General features: G+C 32.0%; 1 protein-coding gene across 1 annotated transcript; it reads left to right on the top strand.

Moving 5' to 3' along the window:
• Positions 1-4,432: 4,432 nt before the first annotated feature.
• Positions 4,433-26,678, top strand: LOC133181643 (homeobox protein six1-like). Its single transcript, XM_061316191.1, has 3 exons — positions 4,433-4,682; positions 23,515-24,184; positions 25,292-26,678. Exons 1-3 carry the CDS (start codon positions 4,646-4,648, stop codon positions 25,572-25,574), a joined length of 990 nt encoding a protein of 329 aa, XP_061172175.1. The 5' UTR covers positions 4,433-4,645; the 3' UTR covers positions 25,575-26,678.
• The last annotated feature ends 1,273 nt before the right edge of the window (positions 26,679-27,951 follow it).

Here is a 27,951-nt window from a genome sequence, read left to right as displayed (position 1 = left end):
CTTTAAAAAAGTAATAGCTGTTGATACGTTGACCGTTCGGTCATTGGAATATGGAGAGTGCAATTTTCTTAGCCCCATTCACATGCGCCCTTTTACTTACAGTGTAAAGTTTACATGTGTGCAATTTACTCCTGGTGTGTAAATGTAATTTTTGCGAAGCGTTCATTTATTATTTTATTTTTTTTATTATGCATTAGCAAACTGTGTGTAAATCAGTCTTAAGCTGACAATTTCCAAGCATTCTGAAAATACTGAAGCCCCGTTCACATGCGGCTATTTATACATGGTGAGAAAATTTTACATATATACATATGCACGTACACGCAAATTTTGCACCTGGGTGTATTTTAACACGTGAACGTGCTGGGGGGAGGGGGGTAAGCAAGATTTTTGAGTATTTTTAATTTTAGTGCAAAGTTTACCTCTAGTCAGATTAGGTGTAAATTAACTTTTACATATGAGTAAATTTAATCCTGGTGTATTTTCAGTCATGTGAACGCGTAGCAAATTTTACACAAGAATAGAAATACATGTATTGAGATTGTCTAGAAAATATAGCATCATCCATTTCATTAAAAATGCATCTTTTTTATATTAGACAGAGCAGTGGCCTTCTGTTGTATCATTAAGTCCAATTATTATTTTAAGTAGCAATTAAACAAGAAACAGCAATGTTCTTCTTAGTGCATGTAGGAGGAACTTTGGGCTGAAGAGCAACTAGAAAGCCTAAACGAGTATTTGCAAAATACTTTGAAATTGCCATTTAATGCTGATTTACATGCAGTTTGAGAGTGCATGTGAACGTATCGCAAAAATTACATTTATACACCAAGAGTAAAATTTGCAAACATGAGATCATGTGAAAGGGGCTTTAGATTACCTTTTTGGGAATTTTAAATTTTTCTTCAACCCAGTGGTTTTTTCGTTGCCCTTGCAGTCCTTTCCCTTCGCCATTTCTTATTCAAATGCTACTTGAAATAACTTATAGACACAGCAGAAGGTCGCTGTCCTTTCTAATACACGAAATTATGCAGATTTTAATGTAATGCAGAAGACAATCTCAATAGCTGCTTATGTGTGTTAAATTTGCTACGCGTTCATATCAAGGAGGATATTTATTCATATGTAAAAATTATTTTGCAACAAGTCTGACTAGATGTAAATTTTGCACTACAGTGAAGAAGTAAAAATACTCGTGTACAAATACTACTTAACCCCACATGCCCCAAAGTACACACGACTGCAAAATTTGTGTATATGCAAAAATTTGCACTACGTGTGTTAATGGGCGCATGAACGGGATTTTAGAGAATTCAAAAGATAATTAAATTAATAGCAAATCGAACATCAAGATCCCCTCAATGTTGCATGAAATAGTATGTTATAGTTAGTATAAAACTCTTTATGTAATATTTCTCCTTCATTTCGCAGAATGCTCAAAGATCTTTATGTTTTCAGGAACTGGATATTTCAACATGAGTTTTTGTCAGAAATTCATGTTGAAATACTTAGTGCAATAAGACATCAATCTTTTGATGTTTTTATTAGGGTAAATTGTATTTTATTTCATATGTTGGGGTGTTCTAAATGTAAAATTGTGAATTTCTGCAGGGCGATTTACTTGTCTGTGTATACTAAAAATCAATGCACTATTCGAATGTTATCAAATATAAAGTCTATTAAAGTGTTTGATATGAATATCATATGATACATGTATGATGTGATATACAATACTAATAGTTATAATGACATGTTTCCATTAGAATTTATCTTCATGTAGAAATTATGTAATCTACATACCTGTATACATTAATTTGACAAAAAAATCTATAAATATCCAAATAGAAATCTTTCGTATAAAATATAAAAAAAAGATTTAAAAATAATTCATGTTATTCTTAAGAAATTTCATATGAAATTGTTCATATATGTTATGTTGACCCTTGTTACACATTTTTTAAAATGTATATATATTGAACTGAAAATATACTATGTTTTAAAAACTGATCATGAACCCTATTAAGATAAGTGTATATTAGACGAGAACTTTATTTTTATAAACTCTGGCATATTCAATAGGATTATTTTATCGTTTATTAGTGCTTCACAGGGTGTGTCAGAGTCTGTTTCATCAGTTCAGTTACTATCTTCTGTGTGGTCTCCCTCATATTATCGGTTATGTACTTCTGTATATAGGTCTACGTTCTGTTATATTATAATACATATTGATATACAAGGTAAAAAAAAAAAAATATTCAAACACGTTTGATAAATTCACAGTTATATCACCTCGTGTCAATGACTTTCTTAGGACGGTTTGATTCACGTGGTTTTATATATTTATTTTTATTTTTTAAATCACGATTTTCCATTTACTTTAAAATAAATTTGCTTTTGTTATTGATTATAAATTGCTGCATTTTAGTCTTTTTACTTTTTTATATTGCTTTATTTTGATAATGTTAATGTTTCCAAATCTCATTATACATGAATAAAGTACATATTAATTTTGTTCATAACAGCTTACGAGTTTATGAAAAATATACACTAGTGTAATAGTACTATAATGTTAAAGCGAGTTTTATGCCTTGAAACATGTGCGAGTTAAAACTATTGAAATTAATCCATATCGAAAGAAAAACTCAACACAGCTTAGATTCATTGTTATTAAGAGAAAATATGCACTTTGTTAAAACACTGACTACCTTTTTCCCACAAAAAATATTAAAATTCTCAAATTGCTTTATCATGCTTATTAATAATCTTATTTTATTAAACAATTACACACATAAAAATATAATTTAGTGAATTTATTTGTGCAAAGCAACCTGTATATGCAATATATATATTGGTTCTCATTTTATTTTCGTCAATTATTTTCTTTCAGGAAATAATTATAATTATCAACGTTTTTTATAAATACAAATATGGATTCAATTGGCGAAAATCGCCAGTTATCTTGTTATACCAACCGAGTCCTGCATTAACATAATACAATATATGCTAAATAAATCTCAGTCTGCGAAAACATCCAGGTTTTTTCTCACTTTCCCCGTGGTCACTTGCAAATTCAATTATATTTTATTGTTTTAAAACAAAATTAATTCCGAAAAAAAAAGAAACAAAAGAAAGTATACTTATGATGGTTCCAAATGTTTCCTAGGTCAGTTTTCATATAATTTTTGATATCAAAATGTATTTATTTATTTTCGTTGAGGAAACTCCTTCAAGATTGTTGAAGCAAATACATGAGGAGGTAACGATGAACAAAAATGTTGTTTACATACATACATAAACTTCCAGATGAATTTCATTCTTTTCTACTTTCTATAAACATTGTAACAACAAACAATATATATTTTACATTATGAGGCGGAGATTTCGAACAAATATTCATTCGTATATGAAATAAACATTCAGGTCTCCTTTTCAAAAAAAATTATACATTCATCTTTTTAAATATAATTATTTAGTTTAAATCATTGCTAGTTATATAAAACACATTGATTTAATGTAACGATCTACTTCTTGTATAAATAAAATATGCATTGGAACTTATTCAATCTTTTACTAAATAGAATTTTTAGAATGTTACATTTGCTTGTTTTTAGGTCTTAAAAGGAATTAAGTGTATTTTACAAGCAAACAATTTCATAAATTTAGTAACATATTTAGGATGGAATTAATAGAAACATTATTATCAAGAACCGTTATTTACTTTGTTATTAACAAGAAATAAAGTAACACACTTCAGAAAATCATCTTTTATTCAACTTAAAACCTTTAGATCAAAACTGACCTTCATAAACAGAATGTTGCAACCGGAGTCCCATCTCTAGCTTCTATAAAAACAAAAATTCAATGTCTTAAGACATCCAATTAGGACTGATCACAGAAATACAGACACACTGAGGCTTCTGGATATAAACCTTAACATTGATTTCGGAAGCTAAGGAAATTACATTGGTTATGCTATATGACAATTAGACGGTCCACATGTTGAATTACACTGTCCCTCTCTAGAAAATTATCTGCCTTAATAAGATTCATTCCTAGCTTTGAAATGAATATCTTCACAAGTCACAAAACGCACGATCTGTCGGCTTCGTGGAACAGATAGTAATAAAAGTCATTTTGTTAAAGATATTAAGTATCAAATTGTCTTAAGATAATGACCAGTTATTACATAGCGGGGTCAATATTTTTTTCACCCGCCGAAAAAATCAAATATTAGAGCGTGTTACATAGTAAATATTATTTCTACCAATCATATAGCACATAGGTGAACTGCAATAGCTTTCACGCCTCAGCGCTCTAGCAAGACAAGGAACGATTCAGCAGAGGAAACAAAGCCGTCGACAGCAAAGGGGGTGGGGCTAGAGTTAAATAGATAAGAAATTCCAGTAGGTCTGCATTTATTACACAGATAGTAAAATATTCTTATTTTTCTTGAACAGTGATCACCTAGAAAGGTTTAACCTGAGTCGAACTTGGCCAGAGAAAGACATAGTAGAACAGAATATTTTTTTTTATATGTGGCGAGTGTTTTGTGTAGTGGATCGTTTACGCTATACATGACAGGGACGACGTGATAGAGTCTGGCCCCGGATCATTCACACCTGCATCCTACTGAAGTGAAATCAAGATGCAGGCGCCTATGATGGACCCGTATACCTATTCAGGTAAGTGATTATTACACCTTTACCTATCTCATTCCGGACAATGAGGATACTTCACGTGACGTATGTACCCATATTTCCTGTATTCATCATTGCGCATTTTAAATGTAAACAAACCGGGACACGACTTTCGTATATCAAATTTCAAGACTTTCGGTTTACCCTGACCACTTTATTGTTCTTCTTGGATCATCTTTATAGAGTTTACATTTCCTGCTTCAAATCTTTTCTCGGATGCCTCATTAATTTATGAAAAAAATATATCTAATTGAGCATAAATGAACCCTACAAAGTTTCACTTTTTTCGTATACCACAAAATCATGTTAATTTATCTATAAGTAAGCAAATCACAATCACGTGTCTAAACTAAAAAAAGAAAATGTTTTATATCTTCTTTATGTTACAATTAACATCAGTAATTAATGGTTTCCTTCTTTCGCTTGATTCCCAATAAGGTTCTGTTTTATAAAAAAAAAAAAACCATCCAATTTGTTTCCTTTCAAATAATACCAATTAAAAAAATAAAACGAAATAAAACTTGGAAGTTTATAATAATTTTTATTCTATTGACAATGTTTTCTTCAGATCAAATCATTAAAAAACATGAGACAATAAAGTTTGTAAAATACTTACCAAGCGTTTAGAAAATATCATATAATTATCTTGAAAATTTTATCTTCCAGAAATTGTGAAGGGAAAAAAAACATTTACAGAATTCTAGGAAAAAAAGACCTGAAAAATAAAAATAATATTATTATGTTATTCTTTACTTGTTTGTTTTGTTCTTAATTTTAAAATTCAAAAATAATTGTACTTGATTTTAATCCGTGCCTGTGATTTGGAATCAATAATCATTTTTGGCAATTCCTTTTTTTGAGTAAAATTTATTATAAAAATATTCTTTTGATACTTTACAAAGGAAAATAATAAAGATAATAAGATGCAAGATTTTCTTTGAAAGTTTCCCTTAGGAAAACTCAAAATACTATTTACAGTTCAAGAAAATTACAATCATTAGACAAAATAAAATTAAACACTGTTTAGAAGCTTCAAAAATCTTGATAGCAATGTATAAACAAATCACCATAAAAGCCTCATTTGAACACGTGCAAGGGGTATATGTTTTTATTCTCTAAATCTTGGGCAGCCAGGGTTCTTAAATTTTTGTAGGCTTATCAGTTTACAGATTTAGATCGTAAATATGTGCAATGTTGGGACACAGTCTTCGTTTTTATGTGATCTAAATGAAAGACTGGCTATCTCCTTCACGTCTTCCTTCTGTGTTTATGTTGGATAGAAATTTGCCCCTTGTTCACTCCAATTTTCCCTGTAGTTGTCGTCAACGAGAGTACAGTGTTTTCTCGTCCTAGAAGCTAACCTGATGTGCAGGTGTCAATATTCAGCGGATATGTTCGACTACAACCAATGCTAAATAAACATTTATGTCCAATAATATGCATAGGTTATATTTTCATTCAATCTTTAAGCTTTTCCTTAGCACAAAAGAACAATCATACAATCATAGTAATAAAACATTTTAAATATACATAATAATAATAATATATGTAGATATATATCTAAAGAAAAACCTTATGAAAAAGAAAAACCTTATGAAAAACAAAGAGAAATTAAAAAAAAAAATGAAAAACTCAATTTGAATTCATTCACTTTTGAAGACATAGAGAAAACTTAAAAGGACTTGACATACTTGTTTAAAACTAAAGGATTACTCATCATAAAACCCGTTTTACCCCCTACAAAACAAACAAGACCATCAGGTATGTTTCAGATCTGTATCTTTCTAATCAAATCCATCTATTAATAAGGAACAATAACCCTTTTTAATACAGGACACGGAATAGGTCCCATTCATTCAATAGTCGAGTCTTCTTTTTTGCTTAATCGAATAATCTGTTCGATTCTGACATGGATTGAATGACCGCTCCTCTTACAGGTGGATATACTCGATCTTACGATAACCGTCTGCAAAAACAAAACCTCTGTCGTCTTTTCGGTCCTTTTCGGTAGATTCTGTGTCCAGGTTGTTTGTATGACGAGTAAGTAAATGAGATGGATTTATTACAAATTTGCCTGTATGTCAGTTGCATCTTATTTCGTCTCGTCAAGTTCAGGAATATTGATATACGACATGTATACCTAGCAACCGATGTGTTCCATGTTGTCTTCCTTTATTTTAGCATTAAAAAATACTACAATTTATTAAAACGCTTTAACCAATAATTTATTTTAAATTCCAATTTCTTCTTTATTTTTAAAGGCCTGATTGCAAGTCTGAAACATATTACCAATGATATACAACATTTTGAACACTGTTTAATTATTACATTTTTCCCCTGAATAAATTTGAATTTTGAGTAAAATCTATATATCCTCAATGACTTAATTCGTCATGTTCTTATTTATCTTTTGGTGAACTTTATTATGACGGCAAACTGAAATAATTGAATAGTTAAAAGATAATTATATGAAAAAAAACAAAATGTGGGCGATACTGACTCACTGTGTTGTATTCAATGACAGCATATTGGTCCTAACTTAATTCATGTCAATAAAATCGTATTTGTGTTTCAGTCTTGTTAGTCATAATATATATAGACTTGTAGGACATAGGATACCCACAAAAATTATAGAAAAGTGTAGAACAGATTGGTTTTATTATGCTTAAACGCATATTTATCACGAGGTTTCCTAAAAAGCCATCCTTATTCTGTGTAAAAGAATATATGGGGGGAAAACTTGAAGATTCTTTTTCAGTGAATACAGTAGATTTCCTATAATGTAATCATATAGCAATGTCAATTAATCATAATTATATGAAATATATCAATATCCAAATGAAATTTTTAAAAACATTTTCAGGAGATTTCATTTTTTTCTTATGTTTTTGCATTGAATTCTAATGAAAATATTAAAGCATAGGTTTTTGGGAAAATGCAAAAAATAAGGTTGGCTTCGAAAAAAAAAACTTCGTGAAAGATGCATTAGCAAATATAAAGCCTGTACAACTGTTTACAAATTTCTATAATATTTTTATTGAGTATCCTATGTCCTAAAGTAACATATATCAAATAAATCAAGTATTGTGTATGTTGAAATATTTTTGCAGGAATTTGTTTACAGTAATCTAATTGCGTAAACATATTTCATATCTTTAGAGTGACACTATGTTTAACTAGCTTTTAAAAGAGGAAAAAATATTTCATTTATAACTTTAACTTTTGTGCCATTCTCGAGATGACTTGAAATCACATGAATTTGTATGTATGTATCATAAATCTTTGTTATTTGAAGGGTGCATTAACCATTCAGTCTAAACTGATGAATTGTTTAAAAGCAATCAACTTTTTTTTTCCTTTTTAAGATATAAATTCCCATCCAACTTGGTAGGTCCCCATCAGAGTAAAGGTAGAGAGATTTTCATGCTTCATGTGAAATTGAGCATACACAATGAAGGCCACCACCCCATGTATAAACCACCACGTTAAAAAAGGCTGTGCATCCATATAAAATCTACATTATAAACTCCATTGATTCCGGAACTAATTTCACATTCATATAAAGTTAGATAAGAAGAAAATTACATATATGTATATTGAAAATTGAACAGATGAAAATTTGACAATTATTCGGAAGAATTTCCATAATGAATTTGTTAAACTTAAGTTTTTTGACGTTATGACGGAAAAGCAATAAATTTATTTATGGGTTTTTTTTTTTTTTTTGGATTTTTTTAAAGTAAACAATATCAGCTAGTATTTAGTCATGTTTTTAAGATCAAAGGATGTTATAGTTGTACTTTAAAGTAAAAGTAAACTAATTGACAAGACACGTATCCCATTTCATAAAACCTGATAAATTACTATACTTCTGAATTTTTTTTCTCTCGAAACATGAAAATTAGGGGCAAAATAATTACTGGATGAAAAGGTTTCTGCATAAGGTACTACCAAGCACTTGACAGGAGCTTAAAAGATTGGTCTAAGATATGTTTGCTTTTTTCGCTTAAACCGTCTTTGTTGGTTTTTCTCGCCTAAGAATATAACGATTCAAGTCATTTATCATATGAGCCGATCTGACAGAGGAATAATGAGAAGAATCGGAAACGGGCACCTTTTCCGCGAAAAAAGAAACGCACACTGACACGCATCTAAAATATCACATTTTGATTATCAATTTGACATCGCTTTTTATATTGGACTTATTAATTTCAGGAGACACTTAATGAAAGCTATTGTCTTAAGACGTTAAGTCGCACATTCAAAGAGGAATTCAGCTTTACAAGATTTACCAAAAAAATGCATCTTGATTATTCTGTAAAACCTGATATTCGGGTTCAAATTTATGAATATTTTATAAAACAAAATCGGAAAACCAAAACGTTTCACTAAAGTTTATCAACAGATATCAGAAATATACATTTTCAAATCGATAATGCCATCGTTTATTAAACTGGGAGCGTATTTTGTATTACACCAATAAAACTTAATGCTGAATTTAATTAAGTTATCAAGAAAGTAGATCATCAAATTGAAGAATTATCAGATTTGGATTCGGTCTGCTAGCCAGTGTATCAGAGACACGCGTTCAGAAACTTCAATGGTATTTCTGTACAGTATCTCCCCATCTCCTCTCGGAAAAAGTATTTCTTCATTATAATTTTTCATGCAGGAAATGTATTTCGGTTTTATCATTCTATAACTTTAATTTAGCCTTTCACTTTATTATTCACAAACAAAATAGTATCTGGGCCACCCAGGTTGGGCTCCCAGTTTATGAATAACACAAAATGAAGAGAGACAAACCAGCGTTTTGTGGGGTTCATTTTTGACTGGCCCAGCGGGTTTTGAAAGCTACTCGGAGTCTCTCGGTTAAAGGTATCAGAGAATGAGGATTCTTTCGGATATCAGTCATTAACGTTTAATGTTTTTTCTCATTATTCGGTACTATTTTCTTCGTTGGCGGTAAGCAGACGTTTTGTCGAAGACTCCCTATTCCAGTAGAGACTAATTGAGATTCTCGGTAAATAAAGAACCTTTGGCAGATTTATTAGAAATATGATGTATGGAATTTTTGGCCATTTTGATGACGTTATCTAATTTTTATAAGCAATAAACAAGGTTAAACAAGAGACATATTGCTGATGCGTTAGGGAGGGTCTCCTGAAGAAACCATGTAGATCTCAGATGACGAGAGAGATAACTTTATTGATGGAGTAGCCACTGCCACAAATTTTCATCGCACAGGTAGATTCCATGCAGGTATTTAATTCAATTTTTTGGCTCATCTTGATAACGTTTGTTTTCATCTGAAACAATTTGATAGACATGAAGACGTAGATGAGGAATGGTGCAAACATTTTAAAGCACTGATAAAAATGCATTTAAGTAAATAAGTAAGCACGGCCATTAATAAACCTTAAATTTTATTCTTTAAAACCCGGCCAGTGACAAGAACTCCAGAGAGTTGTTGAATTCCTGATTATTTTTTTTTATGTTTAATTTGTTATTCGACCACACAGTTCTAAGTTTTATCTTTCTTTTATAAGAAAATTTCATTTATGGCTTTGGTTTACTTTTTGGGGCAGATCGTATAACATATAATCTCTTCTACAAACAATAAGCAGTGAAGACACTTGTATGCATAGTCGTTTTCAAATAACCCAAATAAGCTAAAAGGAAGACATTTATGGATCGCGTATTCCTTACGTCTCCCCTGGATAAGTATATCACCTAACCACCCATTTCATTGCATGATCAAAGCAAATTAGAATTGCCTGAAACTTTAGAAGCAATACAAGACGTAACAGGCGGTGTTAGAGGACTATAGTCAGGCCAATTGTTACACTTGGGTGGGTGTTTAAAACCATCCTCTTCTAGTCCAAGTAATCACCATAAATAATTGCAACTTAATGACGAAAAGCCGTTTGACAGTGTCTCTTTATAACTCTTCCCGTCTTCAGACAATAAAATAGGTTGTCTTTTTTGTGCATGCATTGAACAATTGTTTCTTCTAGACTGGGAATCAATTGGAGCATTGTTCTAGAACACGCAATATTTCCTTTGTTTAATACACACCACCTTTACACAACATACTGTGACATTTTCGTTTTCAAAAATAAAAACAAATATTGAGTTTGATTATCAGTAAATCACTCCATCTAGATAGCGATAAGTCTTACTTTTTGTGCCCTGTTCGTCTTGGACCACACACTTTGGATATCGGAAAATTTAACTTCTTAAGCCAAACTTCTGATCTTCAGAGTTTTTGGTTTTTAAGGGGAAAGAAATCATAAAGCTAGAGATTCCCGTGCACCTGCACTGTAATTATGGTATTTCTTTACTTTGGGTCATATTTAGTGCACTTAATTTAGCAGAAAAGTATGAAATGTCGACCACACGTTTATTTTCTTCATTTCAATCATGACTAGAGTCATCAAGAGACACTTTTAACGATTGTTCCCGTTAGCTCCCAGTTGTCTCGGGTAACAAAAACACACATTTCCAATGAGGGTTCCAAAAGCAAGAACGGCATCACGTTTCGTTATACGGTATAAAGTATTACTTCTAATTCAGCTGCTCCAGGTCAGGTTTCTGATTGCGTGAAGAATCGGACATTGATAGCTTGTCTTTTTACGTCTGAGTTGAAATATTGGCAATTCTAAAAAGACGGAAGTGTTAAAAATTGTGCTAATTGCACAGATTTCTTTTTATACATTTAATTCATTTGTTGATTCCTAAATATTTTGATGACTTACTATTCAAAGTGCCTTTTGATAAGTAAAAAATTTTCTAATCAGGTCATGAGAAATATCAATTGGATTTCAAAATAAAGTAAGCTTATTCAAATCAAAATTGTATCTAGATAATCATGTTTTTAAATTTGTGTGTAAAAACTACAAAACAAAACCTTTTTATTTTTATATCATTAGTAACCTACATTGATTTCATGTTGATGCAAAGTTTCGGCTAGGAAAAATCTGTCTGGGTATTTTTTAGGGACCGTCTCAAAATACTGGTACATTTACTATGAGAATTACTATTTTTCGCACTTCAAAGCCAGTTATAGAATTACTATCAGTTGTTATTTGTAATGCATGAGTAATAATACTATGTTGTACATTATACGTAGGAAATAAAAAATTCTACCACCTGGTTTCAAAAGGAGGCATCTCAAAATTTACAAAATCTTTATTCTTTTATGAAGTACTATATGAATTACTACAATAAGTGACAGATACTAAGTATTCATACAGAAAATAACAAAACTTATCGTGAGATTTGAGTATTTCTGTGTTTAAAATTTAAAAACATTTATTCAATCATTCGTTTCTACCAATTGTTGTGACCACTGACGAAAGAACATTTTATCATAACGTAATAAACACACAATGACGACGTCCACCTATTTTTGAATTGAAAAATCATATTCTTTTTTTTTTTACATCATTTTTTAAATATGTTATTTTTTCATTTTCTTTAATTTGATAAATTATATTAATTTAAATCACTTCAATAAAAGTATAAATATACATTACTTTTTTCACTATACTGCGCAAAAAATTGAACAACGAAAACCCAAATCGGTCACCTTAATAAGTGCTATTCATATTTTTTATATACTACAGATTTATTCAGTTATCCTCTATTATCAACATTTAAATTCTGTGGCATTTAGTGACAAGAAATATTAACTCAGAAAATGCTCATTATTCTTAAAACACGCACATCATACTTACAGTTTTAAATATTTGCAAATAATAATAATAATAATGATAATAATAATAATTACATTAAAATTCAGATACCAAGAGTCAACACCACCTTTACTTAAAAAGAACAAAAACCATTTAATGAAATGCATTAGAATTGTGTATACAAACTGAACAATGCAATACTAGAATAATTCTAAAAATTGAAAAAAGAAAAAAGAAAGAAATATGAACATTTCAAAAAGGTACAGAAAACTCATGTTCTCTCTCTATATATATTTATAGTTCATAAAATACTACAAATTTGCAAAGGGAAAAATGGGAGAAGGGCTATTTTTATTGGCCAGAGCAGTAGAGACATTGTGCAATATTTACCAAATATCTTAACCTCTTGAATTATGTTGATACAGAATTTTGTGCTTTATTTTTCCCTTGCAATCAGTACAAGTTTTATCGCTCTATTTTGCCAATCAACCGTCTAAAACAAACAAAATATTAACCCTCGAGTGCTAGTCACCATCTTATAAAGCTGAGGGAAAAAATCCTCTTGTCTTTTTGATGTGTGTGTGTTTTCTTTATCGATAATACGGTTTTCATGTACGATAACAAACTCCAATGATTCAACGCTCTTTTGAATTTATAGAACTTAAAATGAAGGATATATTCTTACATAATTCTGCACGTGCGCTGTTTGATGTCTACGATTGCTATGGGGTTAAGTTTGGTGACCATGCACGATTTAAGCCAGATGATTTTAGTGAGAGTTTCGGACGAAAGAAAGCCAATTTTATGCCCAACTTGTTATCATTTAGCTCCTGAAGAAGGTAATAAAATTCAAAAGTGTGTTTGAAACACAATCTAGAGAACTCTTAGATTCCTGACATTGTAAAGATAACATTTGTACAAGACGGACACCACAAATTAAACTAAAAAAAAAAAAAAAAAAAAAATCAGTTGCATATTTATAGCTAAAATGCAAGTCTATTTGAAATTAAGTTACTGTTAGATAACAGATAACATAAAGATAACATTTGTACAAGACGGACACCACAAATTAAACTAAAAAACATCAGCTAAATAGTTATAGCAAAAATGCACGTCTATTTGAAATTAAGTTACTGCATCATACATAATAATTTGAAAATGAACTTGAAATGCTGAAGAATAATCTTTTTTGCAAAGCTGTTTATGGTGGCTAATTACTGCAGCTGGGGTGAAGTCTTCATGGTCGATCGTCATGTCCGTTATATTAAGTATTCCTTTTATTGTAATTTGAAGCCTTCCAAACATATGAGACAGATTTAAAATATTTGAAATTGTTATCACATTAGGTCACGGGGTTTTCTTTGAAGAGCTATTTAAGTAGGAACTTCAAGGGTGATTTTTAGCATTAATTATTTTCTGATCAATACATAGCGAGGGAAAGAAGAGTCGGCATTCCATATTAATCTTTGTTTGATAGGTAAAATACCTTTATAAATCGTATATGCATTTAATTTTTTTCCTTTTAAAACGATAGTGCAATTCTTATATGATGAGAACCTTTATTCCAGACAATAATAAAAAAAAGACAGCAAAATTGCCCACTTGCACGCTATGCCAATTGTTAGATTTCTGAATAAAACATGTGATCAATACAAAGTTAATGCACCTAAGTCTTAATTATGGAAAAAAAAAATATTTCTCAAACATTTTAAAACATTTCCACATTATTATCATTTTGTCAACAATGTAAGAGGAATAAAATATCATAAACGCACATAAATACTATGTTGAAAAAAAAAAATATTTCGTTAAAATGTCCTGTTTAATAAGCATGTGATATTAGTTACTTGTTGTACCTAACCTTCAACGTATCACAAAAAACTACTGATATCTTTATCGTTGAGGAAAACAAAATATTTTCCTCTATTTATTACAAGTATTATAAATAAAAATGTTTTAAATAATTTGTGAAGTTTTCCTTCAAAACACTGGAAAAAGAGAGTTCGTTCAGCTGAAAAGGACTAGTACTGGTGAGCATCTCCCGTCATTCTTATAGAGTACTCCGCATGCGTTCTTATTCTTTCCTTTATTGACTATATGTAGTGTATAAGAAAGATTTCTTTCCCTTCTTAATACAAGAGGAATCCTTTATTTTGATAACTCTTAACCTATTTCTTCATCCATTTCCAATATTTGTCTTCTCTTTTGCATTTCTTTTCACAATAATTTCAAAATATATGTATTTCAAGGTCTGGCTATTTTTCTTTGTACAATGTATATCTTTACATCATTTTAAAAATGATATTGTTTTATTACATTATATCAATAAAAACAAAATTTGTACAAAAAAATGACACATAATATTAAGTTAAACTCAAGGTTGATGACATTAGCAAACAGTACACTTTTAAATTGCCATATTCATATGAAATAGTAGTAAACTGCAAATAATGATAAGTTTTATACAAAAATATTTTGGTATCAAAAAAATATTGAAGATCTAACTCCACTGAAAAGTCTTATATGCCATGATTTCATAGAGCAATGATGAAGGGTACACATGTACAGGTATTATATGTATTAAAAAATTAATAAGACAGTAAAACCATATGTGCACAGCACATTATGTATATAAAGAATGTGGCTCTCTCAACAACGAAACATTTATTTCTTTTTTAATAAATTTACAGTTGCATATATTGTGTATCCATATCGTATTGCTAAGTATGAAGTGAATAATATTTCTATTCAAAATATACAAATCCTAATGTTGAATAGGAATATAAAATCATGTAAAACTCTAAAAAGTATATCTATATTCGAAAATGATAAACATAACTGAAAATAAAATATAGATGTCAATCATTGGAGAGAAAAACACTGTTTCAAATTTGATGACCTCATAAATCCGTTATTGCTTTGTCAAATTATAAATCTGGTGTCTATGAACAAAATGTGTAACTGCTGCCACTGTTTGAAAGAATCGGATAATAATAACATATGTTTGGGAAAAAGGACCGGATTAATAAAAAAAGCAGAATCCTGAATTAAAATTAGCATGCAACATACTGATGTCGCATATGGCGAAAGTCAGAATAGCAAAGGTAGAATTATATACATGTATATACATCAGGTGGTTTGTCCTCGGTTTATAATGTCAGGATAGATATTGTGTCATCAATAAAGCATACATCATTTACATCCTACATTTCACTTCTCTAATTTTTATGTTATCTTTATTGTTGAAATTGTTAGGAAGTTTACAATTTCCTCAACGAATACTGATACTTTATTAATTAATTCTTGTAATTACCTACATTCTCTAGTCTGTAATAGAAAACTTCATAACAATATAGAGGATATTGGCCTTTAATTTCTTGGCGATTTACTCTTACGATTATAATTAACCAGTGAAATGATCGTCAGGTTTTACTGTCTTCGACTCCCTTTTTTTTTTTTGTTTGGTTGGGCGATTTGTCTTTAAATTTTATTGACAAAAAAAAAGTAAGAAATGAGAATGTACGATTAACCGTGGTCACAATAATGTCTAATGTATTAAGCTGTGTGCATATTTCTCGATTGGTGGCCGTGTCAATTTTATCAGAACTGTCAACCATATCATGATCTACTGATATAATTGCTATTTAAGTACAACAAATATATTGATACTAAAACTATACATATGACGTTCTGTGTATTTGTTGATCACTAACACGGTATATCGGGGACTAAATCTGCCCTTCGAAACAGTGCACTCATACCTTTTCATTATAGTCTTGTGTTGTTTGGTACGACGTTCTGAACAATCGTGGGTAACATGAGATACGGATTTTCTCACCTTTTAGCAGCGCAAAGATCAAAGACAAAATTAGTGTTAAAATGATTAGCCCAATTTAAAATCGATTTCAGACGTTGATGCTTACCCAATCTTGGACTCCATGGAACGAAGGAAAAGGGACTGTAGAGCTAGCATCCGAACAGAAGGAATCCCACGCCATCTTGAAATGTTTTTATAAATGAACCTGAAAACTAATCATTATAACTTAAGTAACAATCTTCAACACACTTTTAACTCATTAGCAAAAATCTGCTTTATTGATATGCGGAAACCGCTGTTGAATGGGTTGATTCGGTGCTCTGAACTTTATCCCAGCTCTTGTAATCATACAACAGAGAAGGAGATAGTTTTGTCTTCTGGGAGGGGGAAAGAATTCCCTCATGGGAGGGGGAAAGAATTCCCTCATGGGAGGGTTTTCATGTTTACCTCTAGTAACCAATGAAAGTAAAGCAATAACTTGGTGGAATGTGTTCTCAGTGAAATAGTTTCTCTTTTCTTCTTGAGAAGCAATAAGTCTAATTCTTAGCTTACCAGAAAATCTTCATCACCTCTGATTTTTTAAATACCCTTGTTACAAGTACTTCTTATATCTGATCATTTTCTCGATTAATATATGACTTCTTGTGAACTGAAAATTTCAAATCTTTCAAATATGATACAAGAACATTACTCTAATGCCATGGAAATATATAATCAAGCAGATTAAAAACAAATAGATTATCTTTTCTCACTTTTACAGAAGCAACAACTGTGGCGTCGATTCCTGTTTCTAAAAATTTATTTCTCATTTAGAGTCGAGTAGTGTGCCTCAAGGAAAAAGTTCGGCCTTCAGTAGTGTCATAAAACGTAAATGTCGTGTATCTATTTCTATGTAAATAAAGTTCAAATGCTTTTCAGAGAGAAGCAGTGTTAACAATACTGAATTAAAAATACACATTTGCATCTCCGTTGACGCTTGTCAATTCTAGATTTCCGGAGGCTGTTATTACTTTAATTATGAACCATACATGCTGTTCTAGCATAGAATTGAACCTTATAATTTTCTAAAAGGAAGAATGTCGTATCAATTTCATTTATATTTTGACTAGGCAAGGAATGGGGGAAACTAAATCAGGGTTGAATTAATGAGTCATCGATACGTTAGAATAAGATGCTGGAAGCTATGTTCTTGATATTCTTTTTTTCTTTTTAGTAAAGTCAAGATTTACTGAAGTACAAATGATGTTCGAGATGCAAATTTTTTTTCACATGCACCAGAAATATCACCCGTATAGATCACAATCGCTGATCTAAATAGACTGACCTTATAAGGAGGATAGGAAAGGGGGAGTCTCTGTGCCTCCAGCTGTGCAGTTTGATGCTTGTCGCATCGAACCCCGAACCCGATGTCATATATTATTTCTTAATTGAGGTTTCTCATGTCGCATGCTTGTGACTTTGACGGATGAAGTTGAGGTCAATTGAAACCCATGATACTTGGATGAACAATAGAAAGCATCTCTGACCATAACTCACATTCGGCGTGTTTTGTTGTAGCTTAATAGGACTAAGATTTGGGATACATGAATTCGTAACCACAACTTACAGAATTACCATCAAGCCGCCATGTTATTTCAATTATTTTTCACGTACATCACATCTATTATCATTCTTTCCACAAATCAAACTTAATCTAATTTGGGACGACTTCACATTTATCAAAGAGCAAACACAAGTCGCCACATCATGGGAAAATTCTTTCAGACGAAACTGTTGACGTTTGGAAAAATGTTTTAACATTCTAGAAGTTTTTGCCTCAAGTTTCAAAATTGCAAAACAAGCGATATATCTGTACAAGAACAAACCAATTTATCGGAGATATGACGAAACATTTTGTGTAAAAAAACTGTGATTTTCTTCTGGCCTTCTGTATCTGCAAGAAAATTAAGCCTTGAATGACAGGTTTTGTTTTGATTTCTCTGGGTACCATACTGTGTTGCTCTGTCCCGATATGATTCTGCTTTTGATGTTGGAAGTCTTCATTTTGTATGAGGAGATTATTTTACAATGTAAACAGATTCTGAAACCTTTTAATACACAAAGGAGAAGACGTTTGCCGTCTTGCTTAAACAAATATTTATTCAAAGAACTTATTTGGTTTCAAATTTGTGTTGGACCAAAATGACAGTGTTTGCTCATCTACTCGTTAAAATTGAATTCGGGAGTCAATCAATAAGAATTAAATGTCTATAAAATCTGATTGTCTGACTGGGGATCTTAGCGGTGGCTTTATCAAAGAAGACAGTGATCATATTTTGCACAATTTTATTGGTGTATTCTAATTTCTAAAGCCAATGTGGACAATTTATTTCTAGTTTTGGTTTTGGAAAGCAAAAACCAAACTCCATGACAAAAAAAAAAAAAAAAAAAATAAATATTACAATGTTTGCATTTTTAGTTGAAGATTTTAAATTATTTTCAAGAAGAAACATTGAAATATATCCTTTAATATGAAAAAAAAAAATTATTTCATATCCGATAGTGAAATTGAAATATAAACATGACTTTAAGTGATTTGCTTAAAAATCGAAAGATATTAAAAACTAATTTTGCATACATAATTTTATACAGAAATTGGAGAGAGAGAGAGAGAGAGAGATTACAATGAAATACAGTGTAAGATTCATGGACAGAGAAGAGACATTTTAAATTGAAGGTTGTCACCATCTTCTAAAGACTTGCTGCAATTTCATCATACTTTATTTACAAAATGCTCTACTCTGACTTTGTCATAATCATATTGCTTTTGGGTTTGAAAGAGACAAATTAACATGAATGATACCAAACTCTCGTGTGAAGTCACATTACTTAGAGCTTGAACAAATATTGGATGAACGATGTATCATTTGTAGAGACGCTCCGCAGTTAATAATTTACCAGGTCTTCATTTGTCAGGTCTTTAATAGACGAAACGGCCAAACTTTTTTTTTCAAATCAAGTTGAGAAAACATCTTTGACTCGCATTTTCATGTAAAATATGAAAGATCACCACGACAATTTCGAGACGCGTCACGTCCAAAGGGGAGTAACCTCATTTGCTTACGTAATTATCGAATTCAGAATAATTCATATCAATCTAGAATATAAATTGACTTAATTTGATTTCCATCTAATCAATACTGGGTCAAACAATTTTAACGATGATTCTACTAGAAATCTACAATATGTGCATTGTTCACCAAATCGAGACAATAAAGAAATCGTCCGTCGTTTTACACACATTCCATGAATATTTTACAAAAAGAATATATTACAGAACGACTACCTTTCTCGAAACGAGATAAATGAAAAAGATAAAGAAAAACTGCTAAATAATCGACAAAAAAGTCCTGATTTCCTCGTTATAGACAGTCAGAACTCGCGGACTTGTAGTCTCGTTTTTCTGAGATCTGTCCGCGATAACAGACGGTATCAATTGTATAGAGTTACCCGCAGATTTGTCGTGTTTATTAATTTTTCATTTCTCTTCGCGTTTTCATCTCATCCAACTCGTGCTCTTTGATTTCAGATTACAGAACAGATCGGACATTCCGCTAAAATAAGGAAAGAAAAATAAATAGATAAAGGAACATTTAGTAATCAATGGAATTAAAGGTTTTGTCTTTGTTGTCGTGAACAATGTGTTCAAAATCTCATTATTTCTTAATTGAGGCATCTGTTTCACATGGGTATATATTTTTCCCTTTTGTGTTTTGTGTTTTAAACAAAACAAAGTAGTAAGAGCTAAACACCATTTTGTTTGATTTTTGTTAAACAAAGGGTGTGGATTTCTGTTTGATAGATATTCGATAAGTCGCCAAGTGCAACTCGACATAAAGCTGCACATCCTTTATACAAAAACACAAAAGGGACCGAAATAAACATTGCAAAATCCTGTACAAAATTGTTCCTATTTATTGATAACGGGATGGAACAACTGATGAAGCTCGGAAACCTGATACTTCTTGTCGCATCTTCCTTTACCCTAGCTATGGCCGCTGATAATTTATTTAATTGTCGTAATTCATAGATTACCGTTTTAGATATAGATTTTCCCTCTTCTTTTTTTCCCCTTTTTTTACATTTGGTGACGAAGCTGCAACTGTACACCCGATATGCCCTTGGAGATTTTGTCATAGGTTTCAGTGAAAAATTTATGTTACAAAAAATAAAGACAGATCTCAGAAAAAAGCCCTTGCATTTCAATCCAATAACACAGTGGGATTAGGTTACTGGTTATGGGTTTTAATCTGCTAATGCTGAAATAAAAACCAACATTATTGCGAGATATAATATCATTGTTTAAACTCGATTAGATGACAGGGCTGGTATGGTATTGATTCAATATATTTGTATGGGGGATCGGGTTTCACTAAATACCGCGCCACAGGCCGATTTGGATGAAATGAACGCTGATCGACGTTGTAAACAATTCAGGTATTGTGCAGGCCAGTAACTTGATCTAGGTGATCTATTTCATTTGAAACGCTACCCTGCCAAGATATTTTCGTCCCTTCGGCACAGATAGCTGGCCAATTATTTTAAATGGCACAATCGTAATTACACCTTAGACTGGTCTCTTTTCACACACCTTTGAAAAATGCTTCTAAAAGTAACCAAATGGTACACGAGGCCTTTTATTGTCGAGATTTGGTGAACCCGGCCTAGTAAAATTGTAAACAAATTTCAGTTAATTCAAGGAGGTAACCTTCCTTTATTTTGAAATGCTGGGAAAGAATCGAACGTTTACTATCTGCTGTTGAGGCTTTTTATAGAGAAGAAAAAGACTCGTATACATGTATTCGATATTAAGTAGTGACAAGAGCCAAACATCCCAAAAACATTATTCGATATAGATATGAAGGAAAGAGGAAGATTGATATCTTAAAAGTACACAAGGAAACAATTCGAGTCGGTTATCTAAACCCTCATAAAAAATAACATTAGTAGCACAACAACTTCAAGTAAACGTCGTATATTAATTTGCATCCGTTACGGTGGTCCAAGGCTCTTGAGCGCTTGAGAATTTAGCAACCTACCGCATAAACTACAAACATGAATAACACCTAGTGAGAAGCTGCTAGCGAAGTGTTCTCCTCATCTGTCGAACTAATCCAAACGGCAAATAGACATGACTTATGTCCTTATCAATTTCCTCGTAATAAACGGTTCCCAGAGCACAAGAAGTGCCAGTAATGAGATTTTAATGCTTGAAAAATATGAGAAAAAGCTTTAATATTTTTAATTGTACAAAAATATTGTAGCAAGAATTGAAACTGAAAATACATTATATCTACAAAATGTGTAATTAAATAATGCTTTCTTTCGCGTCCAATTTAAAAAGCATTTATATATCTATATATTAAATAATTTATGTCTTCATTCTAACCTCTTTTTCATTCCTTCTATCTTTTTCATTTTTTGAAAAAAGATTTATTTTTAAATAACGCACGTATGGCAAAATGAGCAATGCCCAATCAGATTTAAGTACACACGCATGCACGAGTTTTCGAAAAGTTCCATATTATATTTATTTATTTATTCATTTATTTATTCATTTATTTCTATTCCTTTACTTGTTGTTTTTCAATTGCTGATTTTTCCCAATTTTTTTTTCATTCAAATTAAATAATTTTCCCATACTGTTCTTTTTATTAAATTAAACACATACGTATCTTGAGAAGTCCAAACTAGTTCCTTTCAAAATGAACAGTTTAAAATTTAGAAGAAAATTTCAGGATATCATTATAATAATCATTTTGCAACTCTCATTCCTGTGTAAGTAACACTTCTATTTGTATGATTAAAAATACATCTTGTTTAATGTATTTTGCCTTTCCCCCTTCCAAACGAATCTTTTTCAAGTATTTTGGGATTTTTTTTAAAACCGGTGATTAAAATGTAAATAAAATATCATGGTTTTGTTTTTTTCCCCACATCCATAACATATTTACAATTTTTCAAGTAAAACTGATACAGAATTTATTTATACAATAAAGGACTATGTAATAAAATAATCATTGATATATGATACGATATATCCATCTGTTTATTTGGATCTCCCACTGCAGGGCGCTGAAGCCCCCCTGGGATGCTCAGCACGAAGGAGAATCTGTTAATTCATGTCACTGTCGATTGACACGCCTGTTTAATTAATCTGGCCTTTCCTGCTGGGTGACGATCAGTCCGTAACTTCTGCAGATGTGGACCCCCTCCATCGAGCATGATACTGGGCCCTAACTTCATTTCACTATCTACGTTTAAATCGTACATTGCATTTAAACAAGGGATAATTAAGCCATAAATCAGGTAGTTGTAAGTAATTAATAAATTTAAAAACATAAATTTAAAAAACTGTTGATAAAAATCCTTAAATTGGCTCAAATAAATTTTAAGTAGAAATGCGACATCTTAATTCACAGATCAACTACCTCATTAAATATCCATGCTAATATTATTGGGTAATATAATTGTCAGATAGTGATAATTCGCTTTCTAAAATTTCATTTCAAATATTATTTGTATAAAATATTATTAAATTCCAACAAACTCCTCTGTTATGTTTACTAACTTTTTGTTTGAGAAACACGAATTGTCAATGTATGGGTATAGAAAATCGGCTGTCAAGGTAGGGATTGTATGTACCGCGGATAAATATTATCACAGCAAACAAGTAGCAGATGACTACCCCCAGGAAAAAGAAGACGACCCCCGGCTTTGTGTAGTCACAGACCCGGTGTTCACTTATATGTCCATCTTGCCGTGTACACCGCATTCAAAAACGGACGGTTAATTTCACGCGTAATGGCTTTCTGCGTGAGTCGAGACAGCGATCCCATTGAGTTTTGGAGCTGAACAATTCAAAGTAAACATTGATCATTTTGTCATTATGGATGTTCAAATATCTCCGCTTGAATTCAGTATAAATAACTTCACGACTAACCTCTTGAACAGGGCCTTTTTTTCTTCCCCAATTTTCTGTGTCAATTGAAAATGATGAACTTGCGCTCGGTAAATTTGAATATGTACCCGCCCACTTAGGTATATGGTTACTTGATTGACGCCGTTGTTATGGTTACTAATTTCTCACGGCACTGCAACGAATAACGATATCTTCTGGGGTCGCCAGAAACAGCCAATCATCTGAAAGTAGTGAACCATTGCAGCACCTCTATCTAAATAGCACAGAATTCAAGACAGCAACAGATTATATATCATAACACTAGTGTATTAGGAAAGTTTGTTGACTTTTTTCTCTCTTCAGTTTTCAGTGGAAGAGCTGGACCTGGGAACGGAACACATCTTGGTCACTTTCCAGAAACGGTGCCAATGTTGCACGAACAAACCCCCACGTCTAGTGTGGGTTCCCCAAATCCCGCCATGCTTCCGTCCTTTGGATTTACACAAGAACAAGTAGCGTGTGTCTGTGAAGTTCTCCAGCAGGGAGGTAACATTGACAGACTCGCCCGCTTCCTGTGGTCACTTCCTGCATGTGAACATCTTCATAAGAATGAAAGTGTGCTTAAAGCAAAAGCCGTTGTGGCATTTCACCGCGGGAATTTCAAGGAACTCTACAAAATGTTAGAGAGCAATAACTTTTCCCCTCACAATCACCCAAAACTACAAGCATTGTGGCTAAAGGCTCATTACATTGAGGCGGAAAAACTCAGAGGGCGACCATTAGGAGCCGTGGGAAAATACCGTGTCCGTAGGAAGTTCCCTCTCCCTAGAACCATCTGGGACGGGGAGGAAACAAGTTATTGTTTCAAAGAGAAATCTAGAACTGTTTTAAGGGAATGGTATCAACACAACCCGTACCCGTCCCCGAGGGAGAAGAGAGAATTGGCCGAGGCCACAGGTTTGACGACCACACAGGTCAGCAATTGGTTCAAAAACAGAAGACAAAGAGACAGAGCCGCAGAACAAAAAGACAGGTAAGATATAATTAAATACCAGGATTATTGGAAGGAAAATCTGTGACTGTTTTCTAGTTTGTTTACACGTGTAGAATTCCAAGCCATATGATGTAATCCAATACAAATCAGAATGAAGTTATGTTCCTAACAAAATGGGTGTCAGTTTTAATAAAAGACGAGTTTTAATAAAGATCAGGTTGCAAACCCGGATATAGCAGTATTGCATTTCCCTGTTAACCATTTTTTTCCTCTTTTTTGCAAACAATATGTGGGTATTCAGTAGAAAACACAACGCATAGCGGCGTGTATCAGGTTTCTTCTCACATGCCAAATGCCAGTGCCGGTCATGAAATAAATATGTTTCGTCTGTAATAGATAGTTGGAGTCTGAGGAGATCACGTTACACACTGCTGTAACCTATAATCTATTCAGCACTCCTTCCCAAAAATACAAGAAGGCACGCTAACAAATCTTTTCGTGAGAAAATTAAAATATTATTAGAAGACTTTTCTTTTTGCTGGACAACTTTGTGGTGACACCTTGCATCAATTCGACGTACATAAGGTGCTGAATTTATTCAGGCTAGAGAGGAAACTCCTCTTTGGACTTCTTCCAGCAGGTCACACATGTAGCCGTTTCATTAACTTAATGAATGATAAATGTTTATTATGATGATAATTTTGATAAAAAAATTAGATAGTTGAATATTAAATCAGGAATGTTTAATTTGCATAACATTTTTTTGCCAGAAATAAATAAAGCAATTTTTATTTTCAATTATCGCACACATCGCACACCAAGTAAAGAGGAATATTTTTTTTGAATGCATGTATTTATATTTCAAATTCGGTTACATGTCATACATCTTCTTTTGATTTCTATTTCCAGTGGTACTCATGTATTATGGTATTTAGGGTTTTTTTTTAGTAAAAAAAAAATAAAGCATCGTCTCGGTATATTAATTTAAAAATATTCAATGCTGTCATTCTTTGATTAAGAGTGTGACGTATTTTGATGTCCTTGCATTTTAGATTTCTTCTATAAGTAAGATTTTTATTCGATCTTGAAAGGGTACAAAGTAAATTAACTTCAAATCATTAATTCATTAACATATTGTTATTTTAGGGACGGTTCACACGGCGGATCCGGAATAGGCCAAGATATTGGATCACCCGGAAGTGATAAGGATGACCTCAGTGAAGATGGCGGGATGGTTCAAACCAAGATAGAACCACAAGAAATTAACACTACGCAAGCGCATTCACTATACACAGATCTCCAAAAAGCCATGCCTAGTGGTCCTTATACAGGCATGATTCCGAATAATTCAATGACCCATTCTGCTGTTACAAACGGCTCCTCTGTTGAACACCATAACGACCTGTTAGATAGTTACCAGTCGTTATGAAATAAATTTTTTGACACGTTCATGTATTAGAATATATTTTAAGCTAAGAAAACCAAAGATTTGTACACCAAAAGACAGATGAGGAATTCTTGTGATTTTTGCAATAATTTCTCGAGTTAGTGTGATACTGTCAAAGTGTATATACCCAGAAGTACTGAAGTGTATACCGGACCTTCGCTCGGAGGGTTGTCGCCATGAAGACGACCATTTTGCAATGGCCGCCATCCATCTTGCCAGTTCTGTCTCAAGGTATATGAACACAGTTACCCAGAGGAAATTTTATTTCAAATTGGTGCATGTATATGGAAATTATTCACGAAACCAGTGTCAACCGAGTTTTTGCGACTTTTTCTCAACGTAAAATAGTGCTTTTCTTTTGTTGTTCTAATTTTTGTGCCATGTTTAGATTAAGTACATGTATGTACATTTACCATGACAGTTTGTCAACAGTTTAGTTTCATTTATCGCTTCACCATGACCTTGGTAGTCAGGGATAAATTATTTTGTAGGATTCTCCTACGTATATTAAAGTGTAACTGATTTTATTATGTTCTACAACAGGCAATTAAGTGCAATTTCTTCATCACCATTATGTAGTTGTGTGATTCTACCTTCTCCAGTCTATGCGGGGGAAAAAGCGTTCAATTTTGCAATACTCCTTTCTTGTACGTTATGACTAATTGCAAACCAGTTTTTGCTGTTTTTGACCATGACCTAAGATTTGATTAGATTTTTTTGCAACTTGAAGATTAATTAAAGACTCAAGTGGAAACACAAATTGTAGTAGATTTAACGTATTAACTATCTAACAAATCAACTAATGTGTTTACAGGCCGCTATTTGCAATAGTTGCTCCAGTGGATATAAATGTTCTGCCATTTAAAATGTGATTAATAAATTAAACAAAATGAAAGAAAAAAAGTTTTTCACATCTTTTTCTTTAAACACTTGCAGAAAAAAACCAACCGTGTTGTTTCACTCATCCTATAACTCACGCAAAAATTGGCCTTGCAATATAAAATGAATTGCGAAGATATTGTTGCATTCCAAAAAGGAAAAACAACCACTTGTAGTTCTAGAATAAAAATCAGAAATGCCACAGCATTTATCGAATTACAATATGACTGTCAGATACAAATTATGTATGTCAAATTTCGCTAATGGTCAAGTGTATAACAAAATTGTCCTAGACAGCTCGTCCCACAGGACACTCGGATAACAAAGCTTATTAAAGCGATCGACTGTCCTATCCCTTAATGTCACAGAGTACATTGTATATATTGATTATTCTGTCACATGCGTCATTTTTTTTTACCCTTCTCGATGTGTTCTTTTTTTTTTTTTTTGTAAAATATATTTTAAATTATATTACTCTCTGAAAATCAATTTCATGAACGTATCTCACAAATGTATCGCCCTGCAACCATTGTGTTTACTATTCACCATAAATCAGTTACACATTCCTATTAAAGTATGTCAAAATTTATTTTTAAAATTCACAGCCTTTCTTAAGAGTTGAATAGAAGAAAAAATTAATAGAAGAAATTTAAAAATAATGCATTGAGAATTGTTTAGAAGTCAAATGAATCATCTGGCACAATATGTTTATTTATCAGCACGAAAAACACCTCTGCTGAAATGTAACATCACGCACATGGTCTGCCAATGTTCATTTTAAATTTATTTACAACACAATGTAATAACACCAGTAAAGGAATGCCTATACATTTTTCCTTGATAAAAATCTACACTTTTTATAACAAACCAAAAACATAATCACCCACTGTAGCTTTTTAAAGCAAAATAATAGAACTTTATGCGTGTTAAACCCTGAATTATAATATATTGGCGAATAATACTGTTCAGTAAGGCAGTTAAGATTCCATTATACCCCTCGGAAACTGAATAGGCAGGGTTAGTGGGACTAAAGCTCATCAAACTGTCAGTCGCAATGAAAGAGTGTAGATCTGTTGATAAAATGTAAATTATATTGTTTCCATTTTTCTTTCCATGACGAGCTTCATAAAATTAATCTAGTCTTATTTTATTGTATGTTTTGTCTACTTCTCACAAACATGTGTAATAGTTTAAATTTTATTTTAGTCCATGTATTATCTACCAAAAGAATATTTCTAACGAAGGAAGAGGGAGAAAAGGTGTAAACATCTGCAGGGGATTTTCTTACCAAAGAGACAAGCTTGTCATGGCCACAAACAAACCATATTCCCGATTGCCTGGCTGATAACCGATACAGTTGAGCCCCTCACTTTTCTGCTTTTCTCCACTTCGGGGACTTGTTTTTCTTCTTCGTAATGTAAACAATGCACACAGACTGCCTGGTAGATTTCTTCCCGTACCTCTCATGACTTTCTTATTA

This window comes from Saccostrea echinata, unplaced genomic scaffold (genome assembly GCF_033153115.1).
Source record: "Saccostrea echinata isolate AGI-Se365-2 ecotype Australia unplaced genomic scaffold, CSIRO_AGI_Sech_v1 ptg000009l, whole genome shotgun sequence".
In the NCBI taxonomy this organism is placed as follows: Eukaryota; Metazoa; Mollusca; class Bivalvia; order Ostreida; family Ostreidae; genus Saccostrea; species Saccostrea echinata.
Note: the sequence above shows the minus strand (reverse complement) of the source record. Positions and strands in the feature narration are given on the sequence as shown.